The following is a 16,171-nucleotide window of genomic DNA, read 5'->3' as shown; positions in this document are numbered from 1 at the left end:
TCCCAAGTTCAAAACTGTGTCTGCCAAACTGAAACCTAATTAATTTGCCATTGTAAGTTTAACGTCTTGCACATATTATTTCATCCTGTCATGATAGGTTATAAACTTATAACCTATGCACATGCACCCAAACACTTATAAGTCACTTGCTAGAATCAAATTTACTTGTGAAATAGTTATTTATTAATTTTTTCCCTATAAACATTTTTTCTACCTTGTATGACTATACGATTTTTTGTCTACCTAGTATGAGTTTAATATTCTTTTCATAATAGTATTAATATTATGAGTAGACCTACGTCGGTTTGGCGCTAATTTGCACAGATTTTGGTGTCTTTATAGAGATAATTTTTTGTAGGCAGATATAATTTTATTTCTCTAATTATTATGTCTGAACAAGCCACTGTGCTTTATGACTTTATGGGACTTTCTGAAAATGGTGAGATAAACTTAAAAGAAGGAGAAGTTGTCACGATTCGCAATAAACATGTAGGAGATGGTTGGTGGGATGGTGAAACTGCTGATGGAAGATGTGGACTTTTCCCTGAAGCTTATGTACAACTGATAACTAACGGAAATGCGGTAATTTTTAAAACATTTAAGTATTTTGTATATATATTAAAAGTAGCCCAAGTCCTAGTCACAGATATTGCTGTGTATTAATCACTCAAAACTTCAGATAACTTAGTATGAGGTTGTGGAAAAATGCCGAATAGGTACCTGTAAACAACTTGTAATGGAGTCATTCCATGTATAATCAACCAATTTTTTTAAAATTTGTAACCACTACTCTTGGATTTTGATAATTTCAATATATGTTATAGACCTTGGAAAAAGCCGAAGATTAAAAAAAAAATTTTGAAAATATCTCCAGGCGTTTTCGAGTTATTCAAGTTTGAAATTTTCGCCACACGATGGCTTTTGGCTAGTGAGCACTGGTCACGCTTTATGATTTTCTTTAATATCTTCATTTCTGAAGGTAGAATAATAAAACAAATGTTGAATTTACCATTTTTGGGGTCAAGGAATTCATTTAAGCACATAAAAAACCTATATCACACCTCCTTCATGGAGTAAATTAAGTTTTTTCATTGATGTCAAAGTTCAAGTTTACGACGCAATTACAAAAATAGCAATCGCATGGGAAACATAATTTTTGCACTTTTGTGTAGCATGGTTCATGTATTTTCATGTATCCAAAAATTGGAAACTTGTTTTTTGTCTTTTAGGAATAAAGTTGGTTTTAACAGCAAGCACTATTTTTAAGATTCTTATAAGATGTAAAATGCAGATTTGAGCAATATCGTATAACTGGTCATGCATATATATGCAAGGTTGCAATTCCAAGGCACCAACTGCTAGTGTTTAAAGATTATTCACCAAAAACATTAATTACTGCCTGCTAAAGGTGCACTCTGAGAGAGGTTACAGTAAATTTGAGTTCCTTTTTGAACTTCAATTTTGCCTACTCCTATTTTGATTCTTATTATTTTATTATTATTATTCTTACTATTATTTTGATTTCATTTATGTATGAAAATGATGAATTTGCCCGCTTAATGCCTGGAATTAAAGATTATGTAAGTGTTTCCAAAAATTTTCATAAGCAAAAGAAGCTCATTTTGTGCAATTTGAAGGAATTATATGCCACATTTTGTGAAAAATATCCCGAGCTGAAGATTGGATTCTCAAAGTTTTGTTCACTCCGTCCCAAATGGTGTGTCCCCGTATCGTCCAAAGGCAGTCATTCTGTTTGTGTGTGTATCCAACATCAAAATGCAATCCTTCTGGTTGATGCTGCCAACAACAATGAAACATACAAAACATTGATTGACAAAATAGTGTGCAGCACGGAGAACAAAATGTGCATGTTGCATCGTTGTGAACAATGTCCTGGGTCTCAAGCACTAGAAGGCGTTTTGCTTGCACAGTATGATGAGGAACTTGATGATGAAGTCCAATGCCAATAATGGAAGTCTACAGACACGATGGATCTTATCACGGTATTAATGATGAGATATGAACGGATTCAACAAATTGTAAGAGTTTTGGATGACCTTACAAAGCATTCATTCATAGCTAAATGCCAATCTAGATACTTAAACTCCAGTAGAGTTCTTTAACAGATGATACCAGCAGTCATTTTGCATTGTTTCAGATGACTTAACACATGACACAGCTTTTGTGCATGGGCTTTTGTACAAACTCACTGCATTGATTCCAAGCTTGTCCAGCACCATTACTAAAGTTGAATATTTCTCGGACGGTCGCGCTGGACAGTATAAAAATTATAAAAATATGCTGAATTTGTGCCATCACAAGTGTGATTTCAACCTGGAAGCGTGTTGGTCCTTTTTTGCAACCAGTCACGGGAAATCTCCATGTGATGGTGTTGGAGGTACTGTTAAACGACTGGTTAAGACAGCTAGCTTACAAAGACCTACATCTGACCAGATGTGATCTTGCATGTAATACACAACAGCGGAGTGGATTGTACATTGCTGCTGGTTCCAGTGATAGCTTTGTACTTCATCTTAGATTGTAAAAGTGTAATTCTCAGCGAAATCCAGCAAAATCACACAAGTATCATCTGTTAAAGAACTCTTTCTGGAGTTTAAGTATCTAGATTGGCATTTAGCTATGAATGAATGCTTTGTAAGGTCATCCAAAACTCTTATAATTTCTTGAATCCATTCAAATCTCATCATTAACACCGTGATAAGATCCATCGTGTCTGTAGACTTCTATTATTGGCATTGGACTTCATCATCAAGTTCCTCATCATACTGTGCAAGCAAAACGCCTTCTAGTGCTTGAGACCCAGGACATTGTTCACAACGATGCAACATGCACATTTTGTTCTCCGTGCTGAACACTATTTTGTCAATCAATGTTTTGTATGTTTCATTGTTGTTGGCAGCATCAACCAGAAGGATTGCATTTTGATGTTGGATACACACACAGACAGAATGACTGCCTTTGGACGATACGGAGACACACCATTTGGGACGGAGTGAACAAAACTTTGAGAATCCAATCTTCAGCTCGGGATATTTTTCACAAAATGTGGCATATAATTCCTTCAAATTGCACAAAATGAGCTTCTTTTGCTTATGAAAATTTTTGGAAACACTTACATAATCTTTAATTCCAGGCATTAAGCGGGCAAATTCATCATTTTCATACATAAATGAAATCAAAATAATAGTAAGAATAATAATAATAAAATAATAAGAATCAAAATAGGAGTAGGCAAAATTGAAGTTCAAAAAGGAACTCAAATTTACTGTAACCTCTCTCAGAGTGCACCTTTAGCAGGCAGTAATTAATGTTTTTGGTGAATAATCTTTAAACACTAGCAGTTGGTGCCTTGGAATTGCAACCTTGCATATATATGCATGACCAGTTATACGATATTGCTCAAATCTGCATTTTACATCTTATAAGAATCTTAAAAATAGTGCTTGCTGTTAAAACCAACTTTATTCCTAAAAGACAAAAAACAAGTTTCCAATTTTTGGATACATGAAAATACATGAACCATGCTACACAAAAGTGCAAAAATTATGTTTCCCATGCGATTGCTATTTTTGTAATTGCGTCGTAAACTTGAACTTTGACATCAATGAAAAAACTTAATTTACTCCATGAAGGAGGTGTGATATAGGTTTTTTATGTGCTTAAATGAATTCCTTGACCCCAAAAATGGTAAATTCAACATTTGTTTTATTATTCTACCTTCAGAAATGAAGATATTAAAGAAAATCATAAAGCGTGACCAGTGCTCACTAGCCAAAAGCCATCGTGTGGCGAAAATTTCAAACTTGAATAACTCGAAAACGCCTGGAGATATTTTCAAAATTTTTTTTTTAATCTTCGGCTTTTTCCAAGGTCTATAACATATATTGAAATTATCAAAATCCAAGAGTAGTGGTTACAGGGCCTGGTTGATTATACATGGAATGACTCAATGCTAAGTTAAAGCTCAAGTTTGCCTTAACTTGCCAAAAGTTAAAATTTTGGTTATCTTTCAGTTTGTTTGCTGTTGTTGTTTTTGTCCAGGGTATAGACAGCGCTTGTTATTTCAAAATTAATCCAAAAATCATTCATGTTGTAATGAATTGCCTACAGTTTGTCTTTTTCATGCAAAACCGAAATACCAGCACAGCTTTGTGTCAAGTGCGGACAGCTCAAACTTTAGATAACTAAGCAATTTAGTAGGCTTTTTTTAGCCACGATCCAATAAGCTTTTACGATATACGGGCCCTCTTCATCGTGTTTTCTGTAAAACGCAAGGTTACCATCAAGAATTTAGAGCAATTGCGGGAGTTTTATGAGTTCAACAGTGCTTCCTCCACACATTTTAGGGGAAATCAATTCTTGCAATTTGGGAATAAATTATTTGAATAACAACTGTTACCGGTATATCAAGAATGGCTAAAACACTCCTAATTAAACTTCACTACTGGTATATTGCATAAAATTGCCCGATTTGAAGTCCTACATAAAGGCTTGGAAGAATTATATTATACCGGTACTCTTGTGAAAACCTTTGAAGAACACAATTTAAGAAATATTTGCAGGATGCATTTACATTGCTAACAAACAAAACTCTAATACCACAAACCCTCAGAAGCAGCATAATTTTTGCAAGAAAAATGTCAGGATTTAACGAACATTTATATAGAAGAAAAATGATCAGAAATTATTTAGTCCAGTTCAAACTCGAGGACCTCGAAGATTTTGAGTCCACAACCTGCCAAGGTTGTGGATCACACCCACAGTTACAAAATGCTCTTGTAATGGCCTATCAATAACAATCTCGGAACTGCGCATGATAATAAGGACAACATATTTAAAATTTAAATAACTACAGTAAACTCATGTATGAAGTCATAATGTCAAGTGTTAGATGTTTGTTGTCTAGAACTATATGTAATTCTGCTGTCACCAGGTGAGTGAGTGTAGATAACAGTAGAGTCTAAGTAGAATATTTACAACATATTGTGTATGGCATGTGTTATTACAATAGCAGTACCTAGGTCAATTGCAACTGCTCACAGACCACAACTAGAAAGCTTAAGAACTCAACTAATTATACCAGTAATTCTTTAACTACAGTTAAACCTCAGTAAATTATACTACAGAGAAACATAAACAAAATTTTTGATAGCTTGTTTATTTGTGTGTTGTATGCAAAAACTTAAGTTAATTACAACACTTTAGCAGTAGTGTGGTAGCTTTACATAAAAGTTTTATAATGCATGATATAACCGACTCCTTATAATGATAATCTAAAGAAATAGTAAAAGAAATTTTAGCCAGTCAGGGTATTTTTGTAAATGATGTAATGCAAACAGATTGATTTTGAATTAGTCATGATTTGGAGATTCTGTTCCTTCTCTTGCTTTGCACTAACCCCTTCGGTGTTTGTCACTTCCTGTGGAAAGTTTTTGCTTTGTTACATTGGGATGGATGATTTTCTGTTAATCACTTTATATATCTTTGCACTCTGTAGTTTGTATACTAATAGGAAAAAATATCTGTTAAAATAAAAGATGAGTGTGAACTTATAAAAGCAAACTTGTATTTTTGGAGCCACGAAACAAGACAAAGTATTTGCATATTAATCGCATGCAAAATGAAAAATTGATACAGTTATGTACATATTAGTTAGTCCTTGTGAAAATGTTGTTGGATTGCAAATCAGTTGGACTTCAGTAAGACTAAAATTTATATCTTGGAGGAAAATTTTTGGGCCATATCCGTCTTTGTTTTACTGAATCTTTTTAGTAAGCGCATGTCAAGATTTATACTTTTTGTTGAAATGAAACAAACATCCAAACTGTTAACTCGAGGCAATACTAGGATCAATGCTTATCATTAAGAAAAATTCGTTTAGCAAATTTTTTATATTGCTTCAAAGAAAAATTTACGTCACACGTTGTACGAGGGAGAAAAAGACAAGTATGGAACGATAGAATTCAACATGAAAATTCTGTAAAATTAAATGTCAAAAATCAACTCTGGTACAATGGTAGAGAACGTAAGCATACATAGAAAATATGACATATCTATTGAAATTACGCTGATAATTCCAAGTAGCTGTTTTGAAAGTTGATTAAAGATATTTTTGTGTTGTATAAGACAACATTGACGTATTGCGAAGTTATTTCCCATTTAATCTTTGCAAGTTACTGAAATAAGCCAAAACTGCCCGTAAAATAGAAATGTACATTTAAATACTGAGTTTGACATTATTGTTTGATCCAAATAATCTTTTTAATTGTTGCATTCGCCAACTTGATAACTTAAAATGACAACTTCTGCGTATATATATTTTCTATTATTTCTTACTAACATCAGTGAATTATGTGCAGCAGATAGAAACCAAAATTTAGGTCAAAACATTGTGCAATGAGTAATGACTGTTGTTGTATAAAATTCTTTCTGAGTTTAAATCCTTTCCATTTGTTGTGAAATATTTACTAAAAACAGGAGTAGAAAAACATTGGAGTAATGAACCATAAGTAGGCTTAGAGTTGATAACATTGCAAGTGCTAATTCCAAAACTACAGTAATTTTAGCAGCAACACATTGGACCAGCATAACACAAGTTAGAAGCGATATCATTATGATATCATATTGATAACAAAAAGTTTGTACCATCTGCAGTAAATGCCTAGTTAACATTGGTTGTTTACATTGAAAAAAAAACCCTAGAATTGATGCAAGTAATTCATAAATATTATAACATAGTTCATAGGCTATCTCATAATCCTGATCCTTTGAGTATTCAGTATGTTCATGATCGTTTGAGTATTCAGCCTTAATTAGATGAGAACGTGTACAACTTCAAACCAGCTATTTTTAAAAGTCACGGATTGAGTCACAAGTGTTGCAGTTTGGCAGACTCAAAAAAATCTGAAACTTGACCTCTATGAGCCTATTCACTATTTTGGTAATTGTTGCCTGTTAGAGCTGATAAAATAGGGAGTACATAAATTTTCTCATGATATTGCTAAACACATTGGTTCCCAAACGATGTTTTATATTTAGCTGAACTGTAATTCCATGCTCAACAATTGTGCGTGAGTATTATGATATATATTTGTGTTATTGAATATGGACGATTCCACAGGAAAGTGGACAAAAAGACTAAAATTTAAGGCTGACTGAAATAAACAAAAAATTATATGAATTATATTACCCAAGCATGAATTTTGTGAAAACTTTTTGATTGGTCAATGTTTGATATTTTATGTAATATTTTTGGGATCTGTTGAAGACCACAATTTACCTTTATTTAAAAAAAAATCATACAAAACAAATTTTTAAGAACAACTCAAGTAGGTATCTTACTTTTTCTTCCGCATATTAAGGAACACTATTAAATGCATTGCATATAATGTAATAATAAAAAAGTTTTTAAAATGGGCTGGCTATATCAAAAATCTTCAAAACATTGAAACCTTTAATTCGTGTCCTGTGCTATGCCTATGTGTGACAAGAAATTTGTCACTATCACTATCACAATAACTTTTATACTTAGTTTAACGGTTGTCATGTAGTAGCACAAAGTATTCACTAGATTTATATTTGCTTGTTGCTTGGCACGTGCTATCCTTCACGTTTTGAATAATCACTCTACCCCTCCCTTAGGCTATAGCATCATTGTGTGCACATATTTCAATTACGCATTGATTATGTGGTTTTTGGAAGCTAGGAAGTGTGCAGGAGGTTAGTTTGGCTTTTGGGCGTAAAAGAGGGCAGATGTCCTCTATGCTCTATCGGTATGCCTGTGTTACCTGTGCTTGGCACGGTATGTCTGTGATCTTTTTTTCTGCTTTTATAACAGCTGAGTTTGAGCTATTAAACTGAGCAAAATCAGTCTAGCGGTCAGGCTTTTTTTGTGAAAAAGAACCTAGTCAGCAGGAAAAGTCGGTCACATGTATATTGTGATGATAGCCATTGCCTTTGATGGTAATGCATTCATACATCGTATTACCATATGATGTTTTAATATAGAAATAAAAACATCCAAACATTAAGTCAAGTTGAAGTTTGAAGTAGTAGTGTTTTATTTAGAGCTCGTATCAGTCTCCACGTTACAGTAATGTTCCTGGTGAAAATTATGAGCAACAACTTGGAGAAAACAACTTGAACAATAATGATGGTCCTGCACAAAATGATGATGATGCATGGTCTGAAGATTGGGATGACAATTCATCAGTTGCTACGACAGTTGTTCAAGTATATATTTTAAATGTCTTGTTGTGTAGTGATCATTTTTTTGCTTTTACAACTTGCATTATGTATCAATCATGTTTTTTTCATTATAAAATAGTATGTCATTAGTATAAATTTGTATATCGCACTTTTAGACTTAGGTGTAGTGCTAAATTTTAACTAGTTAATTTTAATTAGTTTAAACTTTAACTTATTAAATTTAGGTTCAATTATGCTTTAAAAATAGTTGTTTCATCTTGTACGTTCCCCATTTCCCTGCCTTGCATAATTATATAAAGCAGGGATGTGACTTAAGTTTTATTTTGTTGAATAGGATAGGTTCGCAAATCTTTTTGAAATTTTATTAAATTGTTGGTATAGTATTAAATTTTTTCTGCAAAATTAAAGACAATGATATGTTTTTAGTTAACTTACTTACAAAGTTACAATTATTGTTTGCAGCAAATGCCAGGTGCTTCCAAACAGTATGGGAGTCTGGCTCATGATGTTCATTCCATTAACTCAGTAGAGAGTCGATCTACAAGATTAAGTGGTACTGTTAGCAAAAATTTTAATCGATTTTCCTCTTTTGTGAAACATGGAGGAGAAGATTACATGCTTGGAAAAGCTGATGCGAGAGTTCGTCAAGTTGATCAAGTAAGATTGTTATTCTGTAACATTTACTTAAAATACTTTTATTAGATGAAACAAGTGTAAAGGTGATAATAGCAGAAATGGACCAGCGCATGATGCTGCCTGTGTATGTGCTATATATGATATGCTTCTACTCCATGAGGTACATATATATTCTTATTTTCTTGTTAGGTGCAAATTATAACAGGTGATGAAGGTCCTATGTGGAAACCAAATGAGCATGCTTATAACTGCGCTATTGAAAATCCAAAACAGCAGAGCAAAATGAAAGGTAAATGTGTTCCGAATTTTTCACAATCTGTATTTTTATTTCTCATCATCAATTTTAAATAGTGGTAATCGTGTTTGAGATACATGTTAGCCAGTCATTAAATAATGTTTAGTGCTGCCTTGGGCTGCACTTCAGTTGAAGCAAATACTTTGATGTTGTTCAAATTATGTTTGTATTTTTAAATCTTCCATGATGAGACATCTATATAAAAACAGTCAATGCGTACTAAAGCATGCCTTGCTTAATAGTCATGTCCAATCAAGTCCAAAATTTTGTGGAGTGAGCAAACTAATGCATTGCTTGTTGGATCATTTCATTATAGTATGAAGATTGGTTGGAACCACCGTTTATTTAACACCACTTTATTAATTTTTTTAAGATGAATGTGAAAAATTTGGTGGAAATCGGATTAACGGTTTACAAGTTATGGGCAAAAACTTTGTGGCTTCAAATCAATGAGCAACAAACAAACAATTTTTAGAGATCCGCTCATTATATTTGGATAATTTTTTTATATCCCCCATGTTTTCAGGGATTGGCTTTCTAGTTGTCTACAATAGGATAACTTTTTGAGATGATAATTTTATTCCCTAATTTTGATTGACAATAAAACAATGATACGAAACTATTTTTGAAATTTTGTTTTTACGTAAAAAGATGAAAGGTAGATAAGAGTTAACATTGTCATAAACAATGCATTATATATATTGTAACAGTCACAACGCTTCACACAATAGTCGTTGCAAACTACTATATAGTCAATTTTTGTAATTACTTTCCAGTGTTGTCAATTATTGCAAAAAATACTGTTATTTGATCTAGCTTTTACGAAATAACTTTTTTGTATTTGCAGTCTCCAGTATTTTGTTGTTCATTTATATATATATAATGTAACAAACACTGCATCTTTGTCACATATTTACCGTATAATAAATCTCACATTATAGTACACAATGCAGTTGGAAATTTGATTGAAATAACTTGATACTGATATAACATCAGCTTGCTTTCAGTAACCATTTTTAACATCTTACCTATCTGACACTCTGACAGTATAAACTCTTAAACACTATATCAGCTATATTTGGTAAGAAATGCATCAGATTTTGTTTTTGGAAATGAACAAATTGTTTACGCTTGACATTGTTGACATTGGAAAAGCATGTTTTCTTCCAATAGATGTAGTTGCAGGAGTTTGAAGTTCGGAAACCACCAACGAAATTAAATTCTTAAAAAAATCTTTGAACTGTGACATAATTGCTATATTATAGCCAGATCATATAAAAAGGCTATTAGTTTCAGCTTTCCTGCATTTTGTGACTTCATGAACTAAGCTGAAAGTGTACGTCACAGCTACGGCCTGATCGAATGACAATGGCTGCTGTTTATAATCTTTAAACAGAAAGTTCATGACCAACTGTAATTACTTGTTTACTTGTGTATTTTGAATTTTTTTGACATACGTTATTCCAAGTATGGGCAATGCAACACTCGCTGATACAATTGAGGCAATATCGTATTGTATAAATCGCACAAGAAATAGACACACACTCACAAGAATATCCTGAGACAAGTAATTATCTGTGGCAATGTTGTATATAAGCTCCATAATTTAGTTTCGAGTTACATGTAGCTTCAGTTACTTGGCTAAATTGATATTTTTGATAACTTATCTCACACTGACAAAAACGTTTTTGCATGAAACTGGTTTATATACATTTTTGTCATCATTACATTGACAAAATGTCAAGCAAGCTTTCTTTATTTATTGCTGGAATTGACTACGATAACTCTGCCCATTGACATTAAATGGATGGACATTAAAGCCAAATAAAACTAACCTTTTTTCATGTGCTATTGTTTGTATGATACTTTTATTCTTGTGACTCACAAGTTGTGAGATATGGTATTGTAATCAATAGGTCATAAAGCAGGAACATTCGCAAGAGGTGTTGTTCTATGTAATCGTGAAAATCATAAGGAAGAACTCCAGGAACATCATATCACAAAATGTTTCCTGCAAGACTTACCTTATTCTCCTTTTTTTCAAGGCCTGAAAAAATTTGTTTGCTACAAGTTGACTCCCAGTGACACAGCTATAACTGTGCAGAGAAGATACAAACATTTTGACTGGCTCTATGCTCGTCTAGTGGAGCGATATCCCATGATTGGTATCCCTCGATTACCTGATAAGCAAGCTTCAGGAAGGTTTGAAGAAGATTTTATTGAAGCAAGAATGGCAAGATTAAAGTTGTGGGTAAGTTAAGCTGGCACAGATGATAAACAAACTCTGTGTGACAACATAAACGTGTTAATATACAGGATTTAATAAATCTTGTGTTTGTAGTTAATGTACTGTTGGATGTTATACGAGTTGTTAATACGTGTAGAGATTTTTCTTTTCTGTTTAGGTATCATACATTTGCAGACACCCAGTGTTATCTCGATCAACTTTATTTCGCAATTTTTTAACTCTCACTGAGCAAAAAGCTTGGAAAATGAGCAAGCGGCAAGCAGAGAAGGATGAGCTTGGAGCTGGAAACTTTTTTTTAACAGTTGCACTTCCTCCAACCGTTACAACGGTTACTGATGCAGAAGGACCCCTCGACCAATTTAAAAAGATAACGAGAGGTATTGTCGTTATAATACCACAAGCTAACTCATTTTTTTTTGTAATTTGGAACAGAGAACTGATTTCATCTACTTTTTCAATTAGATCATATTAAAATATTAGTTCTATTAAACTAACTTTTTCACATTTTATTGTATTGTATTAGCTATGGATGACAGCATTTCACAATATTCTTCGAGTACTCAGAGTATGACTAACAAATACATGGGACTGTTTAAGCGTGAATATCAATCATTTGGCAAAGCTGTCAACAACGTTGCAACATCTCTTAATACACATCAAACAGAGCAAAACAAAAGTCTGACCAGTGCGATAAAGCATACAGGTATTAACCATGATAACAGAAATTGTTATTTGTGTAGTGTGAACATGAGATTACGTCAAAATGTTCATTTGTGCTCAGCTTGTTGAAATATAAGTAACCTAACTATATTCTACTTGGTCTTTGTTTGCAATGTTTTATTAAGCCTGGTCAGCAGTGGATTGGTTGGAGCCGTGAGCTGGCGATAATGCAACCCGGGTTACATGTCCAGCACTTCCGTTGGATTACCCTTGGGTTGGGTAAGACAATTTTGACGCCCGCTCCTGTTCAGTCTCTGAGACTGGTTGTTCCAAATTGGAGAATTTCGATATAAAAAGTTAAAAACCAAAAAAAATTTAGATGTCTATCGAAACTTGCACAAAGAAATGCTCGGTAATCTTAGAATGAAAAATCATCGACGACTTTAAACCATGCAAAGACCGTCTCAGTCCGTTGATAACGACTCTTATACCATATCATTATCCTAAATTAGTGGAAACAACCATTTCTGATGTAGCTATGCTTGTATTCAGAGTGATTCAGACCTTTCTAAAGGATCAAATTAAGTTCATTTTTATGGACTGTTTCGGTTCTAGTGCATTACATTACATTACATTGCAATTTTTTTATATATACCTATGTAACTTAAATCTTTTTAGACTACTAAAAGTAAACATGTTAGTTCTAGAAAACTAACCTGTGACTGAGAAAAAATCGGGTTTTATGCATAATTTTTAAAAGTAGGGACACTCAAAAGGGTTCTTTTGGAATTGTACCCAAGTAAAATTTATAATTAATAAATCATAACCAACTTTGTAAGATAGTTATGTCCAAGTTATACTATTTTACAACATAGCATTTACAACTAAACCAGTTAAAAGAATTACTACACAACTAATTCTGCTCATGGATGCAATGCTTTGGTTACTAATCAATATAAAGGTGGTCCTGTGTTGCAAAGATTTGGTTCAGTTAATTCATTAGTTAATTATTTTCAATTACCAATTACCAAATGTTAAATTCATTTTAACTTGCCTTCATTTGCGGATGGCAATTGAGTTTTTAATTAAATATTAAAAATCTTTTTGGGACCTCCGAAGAATAAAAATTCTAAGAATGTGCTTTATTGTTTGCTTTGCTTAAGATGTACAGTACTACAATATGTGAATCTTTATGTATGCTTAGGGCAAACTTTTCATAAGATTGGTGAAATGTTTGGTAATCAACCTAAAGAAGACCTGGCACCTCTCTCCAGCCATTTATGGCTTTATAAGGGATTGTTGGAAACTATGCCTGATGTGTGGCACGTGAGTAGGATTGTGTTTTTAATTATATACATAACGCTTTCTACATAAATCACCATATAGTGATATAGCAATTGGAGAAATTGAGAATACCTTCGACAATGTACGATAGGGTTTTGTGTCCAATGAAGTTGAAAGTGTCAGAAAGTAACTGCTGTCATTGCAGACATGTTGGTGAAAGATTTTAAGTGAATAGCTTTACAGCAACAAATGTTGAAATTGTATTTCACAAAAAAGTGTGTTTGAGAAAATATGCGTTCAATAAAAGTGTTCAAATAAAAATATAATCAAACTAGGACTAGATTTGTATGTAGCTTTTGAACTATGTATCTGATCTTCCAGTTGCTGTGCCCATTTCAAAAATATGTTGTCTAGAATTTTGGCTATGTAATTGATCTAGTAAGTAAATATTCAGTGGTAGCCAGTCCACAATATCCAAGCCAATTCAACCCTAGTTTGAGTTGGATGAAATCATGATTAAATCAAGTACACTGGAGGTTGAATTGACCAAGGCTCAGATGACTCAAGATGTTTTAACATCATGACATGGAATCATGCATAATGTTTGTTTACATTAGAACTGTGAAGTTGTAGACAAGACGTCAGAAGTAGGTGGTTAAACTTCAACATCGACCATTCACAGATACTTTATTGTCAGTTTATTAAGTGTTACGTTAGGTTGGAATTAATAATGTACTATACAGAGCAGCTTTGATTTGTCAGTAATTCGGTGAGATCTTCTACCTCTTTTAAAGCAATTTATGTGGCAGTAAAATAGTAGTTAAAGATACTTGACCACGACAAGCCTACATGTTTGATCTAGTTCAGCAAAAAGGTTACCAGTGCCTCTTTATGTTGAGTCTGTAAATAGACCAGTATGCTTTCAATCAAGTTAAACTTTAACTTGTTTTCGTCTTTCTAAGTTATGTTCCATAACCGAAACGAAATCTTAAGTCCTATTTCAACGTATAAGCTAAATTAAATTTTAACAGATGCAAACCGGGGCATTGCGCAAAGTAAAAGAGTGCAAAAAACTAAAAGAAGAAGGAAAAATGACTGATGCTGAATGCGGAGCCGTGGCGGAGCGTGCCGATCATGTAGTTTGCTGTATGCGGGCTGAGATTTCCCATTTTCACCACGAGCGTATTCGCGACTTTGCACTGGCTCAGCGTGCTTTTTTGAAAAGTCAAGCTGATTTTTTCGAGCGAATTGCAAGTGAATTGAGAACATCGCTTGCCTATTATGACGAAGTTGACGTTGATTCGTAATCTGTTTTAGCGGATGAAACGAAGCATATTGTGCAGTTGGATCACATGCATGTGGACTTGCATGGTGCTTTGTACTTGAATCGGCCAACAAACAGCGTACTTATAGTACGAACAGCTGCCATTCGTCCAATTAAGAATTACATCTATTTTGCGTTTGGGCTGTTGAAGAGCATTAGAGATACGAAATTCATTAACAAGTGATAACGTTGCTATTCTATCATTCTATTTATACTTTTACATAATTTGATTGTAACGCTTGTACCGCACTCTGTTAATAGTATTTTGCCTGTTATCAATTTTCTAGTTAGCAACTTGATAATACAAGATGTATAAATTTGCTTTTCATATTACAAAGTATATCATATACAAACTATTTCGCTTTTTTATACTTTTATTATCATTTCGCTCATTTTCAGTTTTTAATCTTGGGTGGGGCTGTCATTTTGGTCTCGGAAACCTACCAGTTTCTTTCGAAATTGTTGTTAGTAACCTTTGATGATGGCATTATTTTTCACATTGCTACTTATGCTTTTTTCCTTTACCTCTAAAATTATTTTTGGCAGATCACTTTGCTGCTAAATACTTGTTTTGTTTCCAGAAGTTGCAAGTTTATAACCGCAGCGTGTTGCGAACGTTTTCTTTAAGTATAACGTGACAAAGTTTCGGTTTTTCACTTTCAAACATGTTTACTCTGATTTTACTGTTAAAACGTTAGTTTTATTAACAAATGGTTGTGCAATATTTTGTACTTGGAAAACGTGCGATATCGCCGTACTGTTTCTGGGGTAAAATTTTTCTGCGTTGGTTCTGAAATGTGAATGTGTTGATTTGGTATTGATAACGGAAGATTAAAAATGTTTTTTCTGCATGTATTTGAAAGTTTACCTATGTATATGCATATTTGTAATTAAAGAGAGTGATATTTTATGAGTTTTGTTGAAGTTTTTTTGCGCTTACCGTTTACTTGATATCAATATAACGCTCATCCGTCCACTTGGCTTTACCGTGTTTTACAGTAATTGTTATACATTCAGGTTAAACCAAGTTCATGAATCATTTAATTAGTGCAACTAAGATTCGATGCACACTGCTTCTCTCTTAAAGAGTTTGTTGTATTTGTTTTATAAGATGGAACAGTGTGTTTGTGTTCAGTCCATCTGCGTGTTATGACGTTAATGTAGCTAATACTACACCAGTAACGCAAGTTATTATACGTGATTGTGAATTGTATACGCTTTTTAATACATTGCATCTACCGGTAAGTAGGCTACTCCTTTATGAAGAAAAGTAAATTTTCTGAAACAATTATTCAAGAAATGTATTCACTTGCTGCATATTTGATCGACAAGACTTGCAGTTATGATACTTTCTTACTTTTATGGTAACATAATGAATGGTGCGAAAAGAATGAATTTAAAATTGCAAATGCGTGTATTTTCAGATTTATTATAAAATTTACTGGACCGTGAATTATCTCTTTGGTTGTATCCAAAATCAACTGTTTAGTTTAGT

At 33.2% G+C, this 16,171-nt stretch overlaps 1 protein-coding gene across 1 annotated transcript; it reads left to right on the top strand.

The window, feature by feature from the left end:
- The first annotated feature begins 306 nt into the window (after positions 1 to 306).
- LOC143450788 (sorting nexin-33-like) lies at positions 307 to 16,150 on the top strand. The gene is made up of 9 exons (XM_076951483.1): positions 307 to 582; positions 8,089 to 8,253; positions 8,692 to 8,886; positions 9,055 to 9,154; positions 11,206 to 11,411; positions 11,566 to 11,785; positions 11,932 to 12,111; positions 13,273 to 13,394; positions 14,384 to 16,150. The coding sequence occupies exons 1-9, from the start codon at positions 388 to 390 to the stop codon at positions 14,657 to 14,659; spliced, it is 1,659 nt and encodes a 552-aa protein (XP_076807598.1). The 5' UTR covers positions 307 to 387; the 3' UTR covers positions 14,660 to 16,150.
- The last annotated feature ends 21 nt before the right edge of the window (positions 16,151 to 16,171 follow it).

The sequence above is a fragment of the Clavelina lepadiformis genome, chromosome 3 (genome assembly GCF_947623445.1).
Source record: "Clavelina lepadiformis chromosome 3, kaClaLepa1.1, whole genome shotgun sequence".
Taxonomy (NCBI): domain Eukaryota; kingdom Metazoa; phylum Chordata; class Ascidiacea; order Aplousobranchia; family Clavelinidae; genus Clavelina; species Clavelina lepadiformis.
This window is presented reverse-complemented; position numbering and strand designations above follow the sequence as displayed.